The sequence below is a fragment of the Pleurodeles waltl genome, chromosome 2_2 (assembly GCF_031143425.1).
Source record: "Pleurodeles waltl isolate 20211129_DDA chromosome 2_2, aPleWal1.hap1.20221129, whole genome shotgun sequence".
Classification (NCBI taxonomy): Eukaryota; Metazoa; Chordata; class Amphibia; order Caudata; family Salamandridae; genus Pleurodeles; species Pleurodeles waltl.
In genome coordinates this window covers 511,810,747-511,825,979 of record NC_090439.1, presented here as the reverse complement: position 1 = coordinate 511,825,979, position 15,233 = coordinate 511,810,747, and the positions used below count along the sequence as shown (strand labels likewise).

At 42.8% G+C, this 15,233-nt stretch overlaps 1 protein-coding gene across 2 annotated transcripts in view; it reads right to left on the bottom strand.

The window, feature by feature from the left end:
- LAMA3 (laminin subunit alpha 3) overlaps positions 1-15,233 on the bottom strand; it is a 933,952-nt gene that overhangs the window by 71,702 nt on the left and 847,017 nt on the right. For both annotated transcript variants that reach the window (XM_069220025.1, XM_069220026.1), the window contains 6 exons: positions 9,360-9,440; positions 6,946-7,052; positions 5,364-5,414; positions 5,087-5,238; positions 2,555-2,665; positions 2,316-2,427 (listed from right to left, as the gene is read on the bottom strand). In XM_069220025.1, the coding sequence (XP_069076126.1) occupies positions 2,316-2,427; positions 2,555-2,665; positions 5,087-5,238; positions 5,364-5,414; positions 6,946-7,052; positions 9,360-9,440 (614 nt within the window). The remainder of the gene's footprint in view (positions 1-2,315; positions 2,428-2,554; positions 2,666-5,086; positions 5,239-5,363; positions 5,415-6,945; positions 7,053-9,359; positions 9,441-15,233) is intronic.

Here is a 15,233-nt window from a genome sequence, read left to right as displayed (position 1 = left end):
GGCCCCTCTCCATAGCTCACAAGACAATTAAGAGGACTGAACCAATTTTTGTGCACTCTAAACTCAAACTGTGCACTCAAAGGAGACACTTCTAATCCAATTTGTTTAATTCCTGATCATTCTCCTTTCAGAACCGAAAAAAAGCTAACACTTGAAGGATATGGTGGCTTTTTTGTGCAGGCATTCAGCTCTGAAACTCACTTCCAAAGAGTCTAAGGATCATCAAAATCCCTCTGGAATATAGAAAAGCAATACAGACTTGGTTTATTCCACAGAACAAGTTACTTACACTGTGTAATGCTCTTTCTGGTGGATACTCCATCTAACTGCAGATTCCTCACCTTAGAATACTCCCCAAGAGCCAGACTGGATCCAAAAACTTTTTCCAGCAATGCTCCTGCATAGCATAAGGTGGTGCTATGCAGCTCTCTGCCTGTTCAGTACTGTCTCAAATTGACAGTATGGTACTGCATATTAGTGCAACTCCTGTGCTCTGACATCCGTTTCTTGCTTATCTCTATGTCCTCAAATGTGGAGTGAGAATACATTTTGCAACCACTGTGCAGATTCCTTACCAGGGACCGTTTTAGATGTTAAATTGAGGCCACTCCCCAGAATGGGGGGGTGAGGGGGGGGGGTCACTGAGGAATCTTCCCCAGAAAAAAGTGCTTTTGAAGGTAAGTAATTTGTTCTTCTGATGGATACTTCCAACTGCTGATTCCTTATCTTAATATAGATACCAAAGCAGTACCTCGTCATGGTGGCGGGTTTGTGGAGTGGTTTTGCAGGACCAAACAGGTGAAATGTCCTTCCTGCCCGACCTGGCAGTAGTGTTCTGTCAACATGTGTATTGATGTCCTTATTGCAGCCTGGCAAGTGTTAAGAATAGGCACTTGGTATGTCAACACAGTGGTAGCTGACCTGCCCCTGGTGGAATGGACTCTCGGACCTTCTGGATACTAATACTTAACCAGTGAATAGCAGATCTTGATGCAGAGGACAATGTGGTGTAATGCAAAATGATGCCCCATGGTTGTGGGCCTGGATGAATTATACACACACACACACACCACACTCACACACATGCATCGTAACTACTTAACTATAAACCTGCCTCTCCACCATCTAACCACTCTGGTGAAGGACCACTAAGAGGGGGAGCAATAAGGAAGTGCGGCCGTTTTTATCCACTGGGCTTCAGGGAAGCGTGTAAGGCCCATTTATAAGGCCTTGTGAGCTGACTTTCATTTTCAGGGCTCAGATTGGACAGAGAAGTTATGGGAAATTGACTGGTAAAAAGACACAGGGCATTCCTGAAAATCATTTAACCAGGTTTTTCAATATTCTTCATCAGTCTTCATATGTCTATTGCAGCTGAGGTAATGTCTGCTTGATATGGATTTCTGTGTTAGGCTGACCCAATTGCTGACCTAGAAAGGAACCATGCACCACAAACACTCTTACGCCATAGAGCAAGATACACCTTGCTCTCTTTCCTCCCCCCCCAGAAAAGTAGCACCCTCTCAAGAGAGTGGCACTTGAGGTAGGGTACAGAATAGAGCAAGAATCGAGGAAGCAGGGGTGAGACTCGTCAGGGTGGAGGAGCCTGTAATAGACAGCCAGGTGACTTCCTGTGTGTGTTGCCAAGTATACACCCCCATAGCACTCCTGCAAGGCACCACTGATTGCCAGGGAACAGTTAGGGAGATAGAAGCTCAACACCAGTGCCCCACCAACCCCTGCACCCACGAGCAGCTCTGGAAAAGCCACTATAGAGCTTTCTGAGTAGATCTAATGAACGTTTAGCACACTATTTAGACACTCTTAAAGGTGAGGAAATTGATGGATGTCCTGAGTTCTAGTCCTGGAGATCCCAGACTTAGAAATTGTTGCTACAGGTGGTTATGTAACTCTAGTTGGCATTAAAGGGGTGGACTTTCACAGTAAAGATTACCTGTGTAACCTTTCAACTGGAAATAAACCCAGATAGTGGAAAGGTGTAGTGGCAATATTGCTGGATGAAAGCAGAAAAGCACAAATGCGAGCTAGTTTTGTGATTTGTGTAAACTGTTCTGCAAATAAAAAGTTTTATTGAAGACATAGGGCCTGATTACGACCTTGGTGGAGGGGATTACCCCATCACAAAAACGTGACAGATATCCCGTCTGCTGTATTACAAGTTCCATAGTATATAATGGAACTTGTAATATGGCGGGTCGAATATCAGTCAAGTTTGTGATGGAGTAATAACCCGCCTCCAAACTGTAATCATGCCCATAATGTTTATTGCAAACACAAAGATCACAGGCATTTACCTTGTATATTCTTAAGGAGAATCTCTATTTTCAAGACTAGATTCAGTGCATTTTGGTGCGTCTGGTTGGCGCTGGCGTACACTACCCGTGCTCTTTGCAGATTCCTTTCTGCCTAAAAAAAGAATACCAACAAGTGGGTGAGGAGACGTCTGCAAAAGGTATCAAACACAAACAGTTCATCCTTTTGTTAGAGAAAGGAGGTAATGCTCGGAGAGAGTTTGTGCTACACTGCAACTCACCTTTTCCCGCAGAACATTCACCTCTAGATTAAGATTGACTAGGTCCCTGTCAAGTTCATCCACTTGAGAGCGCTGACTGGAGATGCTGCTCTGGTAACGATCAAGCAGGGCCTGCAAAGAGACAGACATATTCAGGCAAAGGTCAGTAAAATAGGATATCTAGGCCAGGGAATATACATGTAACAAACGATGACAGGATGTCAAGAACAACCATGGTAGAATTTAACTGGCGTCCAGTTTCTAAACTCTACCCACATACGTTGCACATGCAACTATTTCAAAGCCACTGTACTCAGAATATTTTTAACACAAGAAATTGTTGTTTTCTATTGACAATGCAGGCATATCTGTGTATTTATATTTGTGAGGATGTCTGTTATTTCAGAGTATGACTGCAACAACTTTCCTCTGAGGACAACTACTTGCTTACTGCTGTACAGCAGCTTCTGTTTGCATGGATTATCTGCGAGATGCCCATTGACTGTCAGTGGTAGAGCAGGCTTTCATCCTGATGGAATGTAATATATGCTACTTATCATTGATGTCATTGATGATGTCATATGTGATGTCACCACTGATATCACTGATCAGGTCATATAGAATGTTACCTTTGACGTTATGCAGTGAATTGCATAGGCGCTATGTGGCTCTATACATTTTCAGTGTATTTTTAGGTTTTGGATCACAACTATATAATCCATTCAGGTGACATTGTTCTATAGGACCTTTTTTAGGTTTTTAATTAGTAACTCTTACTAAACATCAATAAGTTTAATTATTTTAACAACGTTTTTTCAGTGAACTTGCAGAAATGCATTTATATATATATATGTTAGGGTTACCCCACAACCCGTAACTCACACAACAGCCATGCAAACCATAACTTGCACACCAAATGCAATGCTTGATGTGACAGAAGCAATTACAAATGCCATGTATAATTTTATAGATCTATTTACATACCACAGTACCATTAACCATGAAAGAGATAACTTTGAATGTAGTATTATTCAGTGATTTAAGTACATGTTGTTATTTAATGCTGTTGTGCTTTTAGGTATTGTTACTTATTGGTATAAATATTGAAAGTGTGCAGCAGAGGTGGCTGTAGAGCCAAGCCTGTATCTTTATGACTCCTTCAGTTTTATTTTTCAGGACTCTTAACTGAGAACTTAGGAAAACGTCCTATGTTTATGTCTCCCAAATGCGTTATGGGCCCAGGCAGGGAAAGCGAGTGACAGTCTCCTCACCCTAAATGAAGCGGGTGACCATCACTGTCATCTAGTGGTCCGGTGACAGATGGGCAGTCAGGAAACAAATACCGGGGTGGAAATGTTAGTTTGGTGTGGTGGGAGATGCACCAAATTATGAGATAATTAACCCGCTATTTGTGTATTAGGCAGCTGCCATGTTAGAGACCTCACCACAAAACTGGTGTACACAGTTAAAATCAGTGAGTTTCAATTTCCATTTTAAAAACAAAACAAACTGAGAGTCTGTTCACTAAAACATCAGAGTGCAGAGCATCATGCTCTACAGAGCCATGTGGGGCACCTTCTATCTCAACACAACCTATTGGGGATTCAAACTTCTGAGCATCAGGTGGAATACAGTGTCTTGAGGCAGATGTGTGAACCTTGAAAGGTAGCTAGCCAGCTTCTTCCGTGTCTATTTTCAGTGGTCTAACTTTGATTTTATCGCACATACATAGTTTTCTTTGTGCTCCTTATCGTTTGGTCCACATTGTGTTTCCAGTGTTAGAGGTTCCCCTGTTGTGTGGGACAGAGTTTAACTTATAAAAAAATAAGTGCCAGGGTCCAATGTATTTCTCAAGAGTCCATCGCAGCTAGTGCCGCCCCAGGTCCAGCCAGTACCGCCAAATGCCAGTGACAACAGGAACTACCTGCTATTTTTTTTTAGAAAGTATACCAAATCACCACTGAGGATTTCTGCTGAAAAAACATGCACAAAGCACCATCATTTGGTGACTAAATATGTGCCAGTGTTTAGAAAAAGGCGCGGGTTCTGATCACCGGCAATCACTGGCACAAATTAAGCACTGGTGTGGAGGTCTGAAATCTTTCTTAAGCCACATGCTCTCGCAAAAGCTTTCTGTAGGAGGATGGAGCTCTTCACACACAGATATTTGCCCCTGTTTTTCATTCGCAACACTCTGAGCGTTACAATGTCAATAGGTACTACACAGTGGAATATGGGGGAACTCGGCTTTGCACTACCGTGCCACCCCTACCTATTTTTTTAGGAATCACCATAACTGCCTGTCCCCAGGTCACTTTCCCCCAAATGCTCTGAAAACTAACAACAAACTTAGCACACTTTGGATGTAATACAATATAACCTATTACTCCAACTTATGCACCCAGAGCTTTTTGGCTGTCCATGGTTTTCACCTAGGAAGTCCCATTTTCAAGGGCACTTGCGTCCCAGGCACACATAAGGATAAAGGAAGGGAGAGAGTCACGGACTTTATATGTAAGAGCACCTTATAAACACTTCTCCCCAGTTTATTACCTTGATGTCCTTGGTGTGCGTCTCCAGCTTCCTTATCTGTTCCAGGGCATGGGCGCTGGCATTTGCATTCTGAAGCCTTGACTTAATCAGCCGCAGTTCATCGCCCATTATGCCCAGGTCTGTCAGTAAAGTAGTAACACAACTGTCGCAGGCTGCAAGTAACAAGCAAGAGGATTGATTGTAAACATGCTCTACCCATTGATGTGTACACACAATATACACCTAGTAAAGGATTATAAGGATGTAATACGGTTTTATCACATAGACTCATACTTACAGTCGCAGCTCCCATCAGGGTCTGCATCCTTTGGGTCCTGGTTCAAGCACTCTGCAAAAAGAACAGGAGGCGTGTTAAATTGTAGGTGCCACAACTGAATTTATATATCTGATTTCGCCATGGGAGAATTCAGACCTGTAATTTCAGTTCAGGTTTTTAATCAGCAGAACTATCTAACAGCCTACGCCTCGCTGCACTTTCCTTACTTTAGGTTTAGGTTAATGTTTGCAAAGTAACTCACAAAACAAGCCTTGTTTTTTGTGAGCCTTCCACTAAGAAAAAACTCATGTGCACTGGCACACTGGTATGCAAGCAATATGCAGTGTCTTGGGCGTTTTTATACTTCAGTATTTATTCTATAGTCTTAGTTTCTAGGGACCGCCTGTTTTTAAAAAAAAAATTAAAACCAGTATGGAGAACATCTCCTTAGTTCTGTATATCCCCAGTTGCTAATCCAAGCTGGGAACAGTATAAAGCAGGTGGGTGCTGGGTCCTGTGTGGCACAACACATTAATTGCCAGTAAAAGTAAATGCTGCCCGATAATACATGTTATTTATAGCAACTGTACTAATAAACATATTTACACATTTATTACTGCAGTGCAAAGGTCAAACTCGAGTTTATGACCACAGTGCAGAAAAATATACATGAGAAAAACACTTGTTAATGCTTCACAGGTTGCTTATAACAATCACTTTCCACAGGAAAACAACTCTCCTAATATTCATAAGGCCTATTCATTGTGATTTTACCTTACTGTATAAATGTAACACTTTGCAACCTGTTTTTGATAAATACTGTTCGTTAAAACAATTAAACATGAAAAAAACGACATAGCATAAACCAGATATGCGGGTGCACAGAGTAAAATATTCTTTTTATTACCACTGTTGAGGGAGAGGAGACATATAGTGACTCACTTCATAGTGTAGTTAATTATTAAACGACCGATATAAACATGTAACTGATAGTTTCAATTAAACAACAACTACCCTTTCCCCATGTGAGAGCATGCGTAATCTCGGGCCACCAGGGCTCATTCGGTTAGGCGTGGTTGCTTATTGTCAGGGCTGCCATGTTGTGCACCGCCTGGGTAAGTGCTTGTCTGCGAGCCTGCTGCATAGTGCAGATACTTTAGAGCTATAGTCAATCTGGCTTCACCTGGTATTCCGACCAAGCAATTTTTTGCACTGGTCAGACTGAGTACCCCTTCTAGGTGTTAACATTCACATTTGTGCCGCTATTTCAGGGAAGCTCACGGGCTAGGAGGCTTCCCGCTTCCACAGTTGTCCCTTTGCCTGCCGGCACAGCAAATGGCTTTCTGGTGTAGCCCAATTAGTTACTGTTTCTCCACCCTGCTAGAGAGGGCGGTCTGGTGGCTCGCCACTGCACGGTGACACCTCTCCTGGCTAGTAGTAGGATCAGGTCTATAAATCAAGACCCTACCTTATTCTTCTGCGCATCTGCACCCACACATACACAAACACACATACACACATCTAGACACAACCAACACTTTTCTATATTTTCCTGTAAGCTTCATAGGTCAAATATTAGAATATTGTTGATGATCCTACTTACCGCCAGTCAGGGGGTCACAGCTGACAGCTTGTCCGTTCTTGTTACAACGACACGGCTGGCAGGAACCTCCATATTGCAGGGGATTGCCAAAGTATCCAGGTGCACACCTAGACAAATGAATGGGATGCAAAAGCCACATCTCATTTGGGGTTCATCAGTGATTTCTGGTTACATTTAATGTCACTACTTCGACCCGGACTTTCCAAAACCAGACATCTGCTGTTCTAAGTTAGGATTCTGATGTCAAGTCGAGGTTATGGCAAGATAATGTATTACTGGTTGTATCAATGCAATGATTTGCCAAGTCTAATGAGAAGGTCTACAATGATTGCAGGTGTAGTGACTATGCATCATTTGTATCACATCTTCTCTAGACTGCCTTGCTTTGCAGTCTTGGTGAGGCTCAGAATTGGGTTTGTGGCTGATAAACTTCCCCACTAAAACATGCCATCTCACTTCATTATAGCTGGCATGTGTTCTATGTCATTGCTAAGCCCGACACTTTGTAAAGCCAGAAACGACTTGATTTAAAGGGTTTGACCCCAATTGCGAGTGTAGTGAATTTCGGTGTGGGCGTGGCAGAGGGTCAGAATTCCCAGTTTTGACAGTGTATCTACACCAAAAGTGGTGGATTATGAGTTGTCCCCACAGAATGGGGAATAACCACACAGAGAAAGAGAAACAAAATCCCTTTCCTTTTCGTGCTCTCCAATTCAGGGGAGAACGCTGACATTTTCTCCCTGCTATGAGCTGGTTGGGTGTGTGGGGTGGGGTCTGAAGGTGGGGGTCTGGGCGGAATTGACCCTGCCCATTGCACACATTGTCTGCTTCCTTTAGCTTCTGACTGGTGTTGGGAGGGAGCCGGACTGTGGTGTTGCCCACAGCTCATCCTCTTACAGCTTCTAAAAGGTGTTTCATATCTGTAGGCCTGGCATTAGTCCAGAGTTTTTGAATCTAATAATTTGGACTCTGGAGGCACTCGGAATGGGAGGTGACTATATTCCACCCAGAGTTATTCTGCCTCTCGTTATCAGGGCATTTGGCATGAAACAGAAAATGGCCCTTAGGGTGACATTTTAATATTGTACTCCAAGAAGGTCAGTACGTGCCACTAATTCAGAACTTCTAGCTCTTTCTCGGACCTAATCACAAAATGTTTGAAAAGTTGTGGTCTACATATTTTAAGCTTCTTTGTAGGATATAAACTTGTTCTGGAATAATCACGGAAAACCATGCAAGTCATAAATAACCACGTGCACGCCTCCTTCCTAAAACTCAGTCTTGGTGATTGCACATTGGTATAACTCATTTTCCCTCTTTTCCCTCTAAACTGAAAATATTTTTCTAGGGATAAAAATACAATCTCCTTCGACCTCATGAAAATCAGGGATTATCTGTGCCCCTTTAGCACATACTTCTACCTTCTGTAGGAGTAAATGTGGCTATGTTTTGAGAGGATGAGAATGAGCATGCAAAAAGCGTGCTAATACACACAAAGTTGTAATTTGGTGGGGGTGAGAGGTAGTTTGCATTGTCACTCTCCTGACCCTTCGCTTGCATCCCCTATTATTAACCATACATTTACTATTACTACAACAGTACTTAAAAATGTGCTTCCTATTGCTGAAATCCACCACACTAGAATGTTTTCTCCATTCTCAATTAGCAGGCAGAAAATATTGCAGTTCCTGATTTTGCGAATCATGACTTGAAAATTCCGACTGCAAATTCAACTTTTTGAGCACCTAAGTTGAGCCTAGGGACACACAAGTTTTTTATGGGGTCTAGCTCTGTGAAAATTGGTCATTCTCTCAATGTGATCTACAAAATATATTTAAATTTTGCGTATTTCATTTTAGGCAAAGATGCAGTTATGGGGGTGATAGGAAGAGGTAAGGTGGAGAAGAGTTATTGAACATTCCCCAATTTCATTGCAAACAAAACATTTTTTAACATTTGCAGTTTTTGTGCACCTACACGGATCACGAGAATGGTTGCTGGAAGCGAGTGCTTGACAGCAAAAAGCAGTAGGACACCGGCACCTGTTAGAGGGGAAGGCTAGCTTTACTGCTTTATGCGCTAGATTTAGGAAAAATGGGCAGTGATAATAATAAGTAGAACAAAAAGGAGGCCGGTGTAACGAGAGAGAGAAAATTATGGACAGAAAGATAAAATGTGAGGTTTGAGTAGGAGAAGTGAGAGAAAGGGGGACGAAAAGAAGGAGAAAGTGGTAGAAATAATGCAAAAAGGAGAGATATGTGCAGACAATCCCAGTGAAAATGTGTGAGAAGAAGAGGAGATGGTTGAAATATCTGTGGCAGGAGCAAGCTACAGGGAGGTACAACAGTGACATGATTAACATTAATAAGTATGGGCTACAGCGTGAAAAGAGAGAGTGAGGACGAGATACTTGCCTTTCACAAGCTACTCCCGTGTAGCCTGGCTTGCAGAAACACTGCATGTTCCTGCCGGTCCCAACACACCCTGTGGCAAAGCTGTGAACAGAAAGATTATTTTCAGAAAACATGTTCTTTTGGATTTGTGAAAGGATTGCGCATACTGCAGATAGATTCGGTGTGGGGCAGGCATAAGGTAGGAAATGATTTGGCAGAGGCTGAATATTTGGTAAAGGCTGAATTTTAAGCCTCTACCAAATAATTACCCACCATATGCCTGCTGCACACTAGAATGGGGCAGGAATAAGGCAAGACTGAGTTCTGGACTTTTCTGACAACATTGCAAGGACCCCTGTACAGTCCTCTTTAAAAAACGGCCATTAAACCAAAATATGTTAATAAAGATCTGCACACATAATATACGTCCTGATTCTCTGTCAGCATCTGATATAAAGGTAAGAAGTTAATAGTAAAAACAATACCCCTTAGATGCAGTAACCTACAATGGCAACGTGCTGTGGTTTAAAAATAACATGCATCAAATATGGCAACCACACAAATTCATGAAAAATTCTGGACTATCTGTGCCACATCAAACGCGCACCACAGGCATGTGGTGTCTATGCAGCCACATTACTTGTGTCTGGAGATGGACCTTTCTGTGGTTGGTCCTGCTTGGCATGTTTGAAGAGAACTGTGGAGTGAACAAGGTCAAACCATTCCAGCTCATTTATCACAGTCTGTGGAGCTGCTGCACACCAGAGGGTGGTGGGCAGATGTGTGGGGAGCAGCTTCCTCCATGTGCAGCTGCACCTAAGTTTAGAACAGGGCCGTTCTCTGTGGGTCCCAGGCCACTGAGCCAATGGCCATGAAAGAGGCCCCTCCAGAATATTGGTGCTTTGGGGCCATTCATGTAGCGAGAAGTAGCAGAATGGTGACAGGCAGAGACGCATGGCACCCAACAGGCAGCATCACAGCACACCCGTCCTCTCAAGTGAAAAGAGACACAGAGAATGAGATTACAAGTAATGTTGGCTATGGGGCATGCAAACTCGCATAATATTTTGTCATGAAATTTTCCAGACATTATGCAAAATTAACAAATGAAACAAAACGGTTTGCTGGTGTATCTTGCGTAAACAATTCATGACAGAACCTGAGAGGCGACAAGTTCGAGCAGAAAATGTATCTTGGTTAATAGCGTCCCAGGAGCAAATTGATGTGAACTTTGTAATACGCAATTCTGTGAGTTTCAAGAATTTCATGTCACATGAAATTTGTAAAGTTTGAAAATTTCGCAAGCGTAGTTAAGATTTGCCAAGGCCTAATTCATTCATTCATTCATTCTATCTCACTCTTGCGCTCTTTTTCCCTATTTCTTATATGGAAAAGGACACAGATAAAATATTTTTTAGCGATTTTAATTTCGGATGCTTTTCGGTTTACTGGAGACTTTCAGGCATGTAACTCCCTCACTTGAGTTCAAAATATTAAATTATATTTGCCTTGTCTGGCGGCAGAGGTATAGGGCAACGATAAAGGACTTGATGATAAACGTTTTAGGTTGAGCTCTCTTTGGGATACGATGTGGGCATTTATACTTGGACAAAATGGTGGCAGATCAATGGACGCTTCAAACCGCAGCATCTACAGTGGCCAAAACAATGCAGTTCCTCAAAACTGAACCTCTGACTATCCATTGGCAGAAGCCTCAAGCGACTTGGCTGAGGATTGTATTCTATCAATCAATCAGTTTTGTAAAGCGCAAATACTCACCCGTGAGGGTCTCAAAGCGCTGGTGGTGGGTCTGGGCCTTATTCGAAGAGCCATGTTTTGACGTTCTTACTGAAGATGGTGAAAGATGGGCTTTGTCTGAGGTGCATGGGCAGGTTGTCACAGGTCTTGGCTGCGAGGTATGTGAAAGATCTTCCTCCGCAGGTGGTTTTCTGGATGCGTGGGACGATAGCTAGCACCTGTTGGGCAGAGCAGAAGGGTCTGGCGGGGTTATGGAAGGAGATGCAATGGTTCAGGTAGGCCGGTCCGATGTTGTGCAGGGCCTTGTAGGTGTGTGTGAGTAGTTTGAAGTTGATTCGCTTCTCTACTGGGAGCCAATAGAGGGTCCTCAGGTTTTGGGAGATGTGTTCTTGGCAGGGGAGGTTCAGGACGAGTCTTGCAGTGGCGTTTTGGATGAGTTGTAGTTTTCTGATGTTCTTTGTAGTGGTGTAGGAGTGGAGTGTGTTGCCGTAGTCGAGATTGCTAGTGACTCGGGCATTGGTGATTGTTTTGCGGCAGTCAATCAAGAAGAACATTTGAAGATTTTGTAGAGTTGGCGGAGGGTGTGCCAGCAGTAGGAGGTTACTGCGTTTTCCTGTCAGGTCATTGATAGGGAGGAGTCGACGATGATTCCTAGGTTGCGGGCATGGTCAGTTGGAGTAGGTGGTGCGCTGAGCAGTGTGGGTCAACAGTATTCGTCCCAGGCTGAGGTGGAGTTTCCGAAGATGATGAGCTCAATCTTGTCCTAGTTGAGCTTGAGGCAGCCCTCCCTCATCCAGGCATCAACAGCTTTCATCCCGGTGTGAAATTTCCTCTTAGCTTTCGCTGAGTCTTCATTGAGGGATATGATGAGTTGTGTGTCATCAGCGTATCACACAATGTTCATTTTGTGGTCTCTGACGATGGCTGCCAGCTGGGGCCATGTATATGTTGAAGAGCACTGGGCTTAGGGAGGATCCGTGAGGGACCCACAGCTGACTTCTGTTGGTTTGGGTATGAAGGGTGGGAGCCTGACGCTCTGTGTTCTTCCGGTGAGGAAGGAGTGGATCCATTGCAAGGCTTTTCCATGGATTCCTGCGTCGTGGAGTCTGGTGCTTAAGATACTGTGTGAGACTGTGTTGAAGGCTGCTGAGAGGTCGAGGAGTATGAATATTGCGGTGTGTCCCCGCTCGAGGAGTGTGCGGATGCCATCGGTGGCTGCAAAAAGAGCTGTCTCTGTGATGTGGTTGCTGCAGAATCCAGACTGAGAGGTCTCAAGGGAGTTGTTGTCCTTGAGGAACTGTTGCAGTTGCGAGTTTATGGCTTTCTTCAGGACTTTGGCTGGGTAGGGTAGCAGCGAGATGGGTCAGAAGTTCTTGAGCTCTGATGGATCGGCTGTGGGTTTCTTCAGCAGGGGGCGGACTTCGGCGTGTTTCTTTATTTAGAGTATACACCAATTCTTTAGTGATCACCTGGCGTTTGAATCATATTGCTTGAATTCAATTAGTTTGAAATCACTCTTTTTCATTAAAATGTAATTTGTTTAAATCAATTTATTAGACCTTGAAGTTGTTCAAGTTCTTGATTTTGTTAGAAAAGAGGTGTTCTCATTTTGCCGAAACGCAGTGCACCATCATTGCCCTTACCATGCCCCCATTGCTCATACTCACCACTTTCCACTTTGTTCATTAGTTTATACATTAAAAGAAGTTTAATGTTTTTTTTTAATTAAAGGGTGTACATTTGAAATGTTTTTATTCAAACTTCTTGTCCATTTAATCTAACTGTTTTTCAAATAAGTTTTTAGAGCTAATTAGTTGAAATAAACTTTAATTCTCATGATTTGTTTCAAACTAATTGCTCATTGCAGTAGGGTGGTCTTTGCTGTGATGATAACCCTCAGCCCTTTGAACCCCTGGGCTTCCTGGTGGACCTAAGTGCTAGGCACAGGTGATGTAGAGTTCCAACATATTTCATAAATAGGCCTAATGGAAGAGTAGTGGCAGCATTTTGTGCATGATGCAGTATTCTCTTGTGATCTGCCCTCTGCCTCAAGACATACCATTGCTGTATGTTTCCATAAGGAGTCATTTTTAAGGGATGGCATAGGTGACAGTCTAAAGAGACAAAGCTCAATGGAAAAGGCTAACAACTGCAGAAGGACAATACCTTCCTCTAGAAGCATCATGGAAGGAGGGCCTCACATTCACTTAATTTTATTGTAATGAACTGTCATAGACCTTCCAACAAGAGTTGTACATAAATTCTGTAACTGAATCAACCCTTTAATAGTAAGGGGATGCAACATTGGATCTTTCAGAGTCCTTAGAAGTTCTGCATCGACCACGCTTTGACTTAATTAAGCTCTCCCATGCATTCACAATAAATAACACACATTTCCTGATGTCCAGTGAATTTTTCTCTAGTAGACACACAAGTTTGGTGGTGGGGGCAGTGTACTTGAATATGGAGGCATTTGGCCTAAGTCTGTGATTGATGCATACAACATTATGATTTATGATTTAGTAGTGTCTTTTGGACTCTTTTCATGTTCCACCATAATTTCAAGGCAAGAAACAGGATTTTGGGCAGAGGGAGAGATATTCATCTTGCTCAAGGAATGCTATTCTTGTTTTATGGGGGCTGCTGCGCGAGAACTCATTATATGAAAAACAGAGCCAACAAAATCTATTACTTCTGCTTTGGGACGATCCTTGAGGTGTGATGCCTCTCAATAACGCTACTGTGGCAGTTACTGTGGTGTCTTGAAATCATCACGGGACCCAAAATGTCAGCTCCATCAAATATGAATTAAAAGTCTTCTGAAAGATTCAATCATAGCTCCTTATCTCCTACAGAGCAGAGATGTTGGTTCCATTGGAGTATTCTAGGTTGGGCATTGCCAGCAACTACTGTCACTGCTTCAAAAAACAGCAAACCAAAAGCATGGTGAAATAAAAGAGATCATATTTCAGCCACCTGCAGAAGCCACCACTGACTTCCAATGAAGATGAAGAGTTCCCTGATGCAAAGATGTTTCACTGGCTCTTCCCAGGCAGGTTTGACGTCGAGGGCTTCCCACTTGCAATTGCAATTACAATTACATTTGCCTTTAAGTAGCTCCCTATTTCATACAGCTCCTAGAGCATACATACGAGTTGCTCACCAACTTTGTGCTGTGATGATTCATTACAGTACATTTGAACGCAAACGCTATGTTATAATCAGAGGCGCAAGGAAAATTATCCTTCCTCCTGGATGTTGTGTTTTCTCTTTTAGTCATGCTTTCTTAAAGTACTACACACTGAATCTATCTGGTTGGAAGTTTTTGTGCTCTAATATTCTTTCCAGCAAGCAAACGCCACTCATGTGGCACTCACTCAACTGCATATGTGAATTGGAAGGTGGATGCGTGGAGAGTGCATAACATGGACAGAGTTGTGTATAATGCATTATGGTGACTGATGTGCTCTGATAATGTGGTGAACTTGACGCTGAGCTGGAAATGCAGGCGTCACGGTCTCCAGTATTCATTTTAATAAGTAGTGTGAGTTACATAGGTACTGCAGTAAGATCTCGTGGTGGTTGTTAATGACACTGGATATTCCTTATTGCTGGATTTAGTGTTGATGACTAAGAGCTTCTGGGCTTTTGGATGAAAGTAACCACACAATACGTAGTCTTGGAGGAGGTCTGGCAATATCATGAAGAGGACTTGCTGAGGTCAGAATTCTTTCACTTTCAGAGGAGGACTTGCAACCAGATTGTTAAAACTCTCCAAATTGAGAAGGGGTCTTGAAGGCCACAGGTTCGAACTAGCTAGAGAAATACACAGTTCTGCAGTCAAAAACGAGAAGGTAGGACCTCTGTTTGTTGCTTAAGAGTAACAACCACTGACTACTGTGCATCTTCCTATAAAAATTCCAGCGAGAGCTCAATTCTGTGAAGGGTAATTCTTAAATTGCAAAGAATGAACAAATACAAGTTGTTCATAAAACTTCTCAGTTGCTTTTGTGTTTGCTAGCTACGTCTGCAAATAAACCAGTGTGTGTTCTTGCATTCTACGAAATGCCCTTATTTAGGACTATATATTCAGCTTTCAACCAGAGGACAAGGTCTGGGCTGCTTCATGTTTATTGT